We start from the raw sequence: 4143 nt of genomic DNA, 5'->3' as shown, positions 1-4143 counted from the left end.
AAAAAAAAAAAAGCAGTGACACTCTGCTGACACCTTGGTTGCTTGTAAACACAACTACAGACAGTCCAACCCTCTCACGTGGCCACAAGACGTTGGAGAACACAAGTCTCCTCAACTCCTGATCTGGAAACAGCGGAACACACAGTTGTACAACGAGGCTACATGACCACACCTACTCTATCTGCTGTACCAGAGTCAGCCAACTGAAAAGGAGCAGTGCACCCAACAGTGAGGGAAAAAAAGAAAAGAAAAAGAAACTTCAGGAGCATGTCTGAGTTCGACAGCTAAACATGACAGTAGAGATGTGATTCAGCAAGAGTGAGCTGAAGGTTTTTAGTCAAACAAATAGAAATGGTGGATCTACAGGAGTACAGTCATCATGCAAATTACTGCAGTGGGAGGAACTGAACATAATGTGTTCTTAAAAAAATGCTTTAAATAGAGACTAAGTTAACATTCTAAATTTAATATTGTGGTTCCTGGGGGGATTTGTTGTTGATATAAGAAAACATCCAGATCCCATACACACACACACACACTAGATTTTTATTTATTTATTTATATTTATATATATCTTCACACCAAAAATATAAAGATATTTAAACACAAATCCATACAATAGTGTTCAAAATGAATACAAATACAGAAAAGACACGGGGACTGTGTTGTCTTGACACGGTGTAGGAACACATAACTGGGAAGAGGGGGCTGTTTTTCTGCAGCCTTCCATTAGATGCAATTATAAATGGCCGAGAGCAGAGGGATGAGGAGCCAATCAGATCTCGGCTCGCATGTCAACCTAAGACCAACTGTCTCCTGGCTCTGACAGCAGGATTTTACCTCCATAATTCAAATCCCAAAGCAAAGGCAATCTGCACTTTGCCAACTCTAACCAGCGGGGCCGTGTTTACAAGGCGGCACATGGAGCAAATGCGAAAAACCAGGTCGAACCGAGCCGCAATGAATGAAACCCTCCGTCAAGATGAATCAATCGCGGTCACAATCACACTTTGATCCGAGTAAAAGCTTAGCGGATGTAATTGTTGCCATTCACTGGACTGTAAGCCACATCACTGTGCAGAGGCTTTTTAAACGACAGAGGGGTCTTTTCTTAATGATTATGCAAATGCTATTTAACCGATATCGCTGTCATTTGCATTTTGTTTATTGCCTTGACAGCCACTGACACAACTTTGATAGCACTGGTGGGAGCACAACACCTCAAAGGAGCTATTTCGTCGCGGATTCTCACAGAAATAACAGTGGTTACAGCATTTCAATCTACAATGTGGCTAAAGAAGCACTGCGAAGAAATATCGCCTTATCTGCCTGTGTGCGCACATACACACACATACATACACACACACACTTTCCCTTGACAAACTCTTGCTCTACTTAGTCAAACTCTTACCCTGTACCCAGCAGGGACCCCACACTAATACCAACAACTCAGGAAGTTGTTTCTAACAGAATATGTGGCTTCTTTCTCTGTCTAAACACTGTTGCAGGGGGTGGTATTGGGAGAAAGAGAGAGGCAGCCATTTTAGAGCTCTTGCTACATAGACAATGGCTGGTCCAATGCAATATGCAACTCTACAGTGTTTTTTTCTGAACTACTGGGTACTTTAACTCAGTCAAAGTGTGTCCGTGCAGTAAGTGAAGTTTACCTGATTTCGGTTTGGAGGTTGTCCAGTGTTTCCCGGGCTCATGGGAGGCGGATGATGGGTCCTTTGTTGCCAACCCGGATGGACCCCACCATACTGACTGCTTCCCATATCTCCTGGCCCCTTGCTGGCCCCTTCCTGATTGTTATAGTCTCCTTGGGGGTAATTCGGATAGCTCCTGGCAGAGCTAGGGGACGTCAAAAGCTGATTTAAAGTTGGCGTAGACGTAGGTTGTTGGTTTCCCATGTTATACCTCTGATTATTGTAAGAGGCAGCCATAGCTGTGGTTCCTCCTGCTGGCTGTTGCTTGCCTGGCTGCCCCCCAGCCGCCGGAGGCTGGTTGTTACGCGGGGAATTCATGGCCCCATATCCTTGGCCTTGATAAGTCCTGTTCTGGAAAGGGCTGTAGTTGTTATAATGGTTGGGGTAGCCGTGTTCGTGTGAATTAGGGGGGTAAGGGTCCATCATGCCCGGCCCCGATGCAGCTGCCATGCCAGGGCTTTGTTGTCCGCCATGTTGATGAAAAGGGGCCCGGCTGTAGTGCTGGTTGTAACCGTAAGGAGGTGGAGAAAAGGGGCCCGGGTGGTGGTGTCCCATTCCGGGATGGTTATTCCCTTCGGGCCCGCCTGAATCATTCTGATTACTGCTATTATTATTTACCCTGGGCAAATTCCCGTTGCCGTTCTTCATGTCAGGATCCCCTCCTCCCCCAGCATTTCCAGCATCGGTCCCGTCCTGCAGCTCCTTCTGGCCAGGAGATCCGCCGTCAGGTCCCGGTTCCTTATTTTCATGCTGTTTCTCTCCCGGTACCGACTCCTCCTGTGGGTCCCGATCCGGCTTTTTGAGTTCGGATGGCGGGCTTGTGTTGAGAGTGGCGACGCTGGCAACCTGAGCGGCCATGATATCCCTCTCTCTCTCTCCCCCACTCGTTCTCTACCTCTCTCTCAGCACAGCGACTCACTCACAATCAAACTCCGAAAAACCATTGAATATAAATACAATTATATTTATAACAACGTACCCGTTGTCCCGGTTCATTCCCCCCTTTGCCCTCCGCCCGGACCGGTATCCGGTAATCCACCGCGACTCCGTTTAAAGTTAAAACAGAGAGGGGAAAGTTTGAGAAAGAAAAAATATATAAATACAGAGCCAGGGAAATGAATTTCACCGACACAAGTGAGTGAGTGTGTGTTGGAGGGGGGGCTTCTGTTACAGAACGAGAGCGCGAGCTAGAAATCAACCAAACCAGCACGAGGCTCCGCGAGACACAGCCATTTTACCGACCTGTCGCGAGAAAATAAAAACCCGGAGTGGAGTTCACAGTGAAGACTGGATCCGGATCTGCCCTATCTAATCACAACATTGTTTATACCCAAGAAGAGCCATTATTGTAGGTCTAATGCGCTTAAAACTGAGCTCATACATAAAAATGTCGACGTATTTGGAAAGCCCTGTTTGTTAGCATAAAGGACTGGTCATTTCGAGACTAATTAAGTGTTGCATATTGGATGAAAAGCTTATGTTAATTTAGATACTCAGCAGTGTCTGGCAAAGTAAGCAAGTGAGATTTAGATTAAGATACTTTTTTTTACAAAATGTAGGCTAGGCCTACTCATTTGGAGGACACAGTTATACATAACTAGTGTCTGTCTATAATTGATGCATATATGCTGCTACATTTCATAGATTTGACATGGTAAAAACTGTAAAGAGTGTTCCATAAAAAAAATGTCTGTCCTAAGACGTAAACAGGATTTCAGGGAGTCTGACATATTCAACTTCAGTTCAAATATGTTTTAAATAGCCACGTTTCATATACAATGATGCTACGCTGCTGAATGCCACAGACTTTTTGTGTACAGTTTTACGGTATTCGACAAATAAAATGTCCCCTCCTTTACAATGCTGCATTGCCTTGAAGTGAGTAATAACTATTCAACCATTCGGATTACAAAAATTGCTTCATGCATGAGCTGTGTGTTCCTCTGTTACATTCATTTGTGCACTTTATCTGATAGCTTGTTAAAGGAGTGGGACAAAATAGGCTACAAAGTCATCTTCTGATAAAGTGGGCTAATGGATGGAAGTGACTGCTTCCATGTGTCGACAACAGCGAATGAGAGGAGTGAGTACAGTGAAAGAAAGTAGAGGAAAAGCATAAAATCACAACCTGTGCATGTATGTTGCTGTGTGTGTGTGTGTGTGTGTGTGTGAGAGAGAGAGGGGATAGAAAAGGATGGGGGATGGACTGAGCCAGTCACAGAGCAGGAAGTGAAGATACAAAAAGAGAAACAGTGATGGTGGAAAAGTGACAGTGTACAGGCTACTGAAATTCAACACATCACATGTTATTTGTTATAAGTCACATCTCACACCAACACACGAGGACGAGAAGAGATTGGGAGAAAGCATTAAGTCGCCCTATACAATTAACAGGAACAGACACCCTACGTCTCTCCGCCACTCTCTCTCTCTCTCT

General features: G+C 44.9%; 1 protein-coding gene across 3 annotated transcripts in view; it reads right to left on the bottom strand.

The window, feature by feature from the left end:
- Positions 1-2955, bottom strand: part of arid1ab (AT-rich interactive domain 1Ab) — a 64443-nt gene extending 61488 nt beyond the window's left edge. For 2 of the 3 annotated variants that reach the window (XM_032535064.1, XM_032535065.1), the window contains exon 1: positions 1668-2955. In XM_032535064.1, the coding sequence (XP_032390955.1) occupies positions 1668-2564 (897 nt within the window). In that variant the 5' untranslated portion in view covers positions 2565-2955. The remainder of the gene's footprint in view (positions 1-1667) is intronic. The other variant, XM_032535063.1, reaches the window with a different exon arrangement.
- Positions 2956-4143: the final 1188 nt, after the last annotated feature.

The sequence above is a fragment of the Etheostoma spectabile genome, chromosome 14 (genome assembly GCF_008692095.1).
Source record: "Etheostoma spectabile isolate EspeVRDwgs_2016 chromosome 14, UIUC_Espe_1.0, whole genome shotgun sequence".
Taxonomy (NCBI): domain Eukaryota; kingdom Metazoa; phylum Chordata; class Actinopteri; order Perciformes; family Percidae; genus Etheostoma; species Etheostoma spectabile.
The sequence above is the reverse complement of the archived record's forward strand: the minus strand, read 5'-3'. Positions and strand labels throughout refer to the sequence as shown.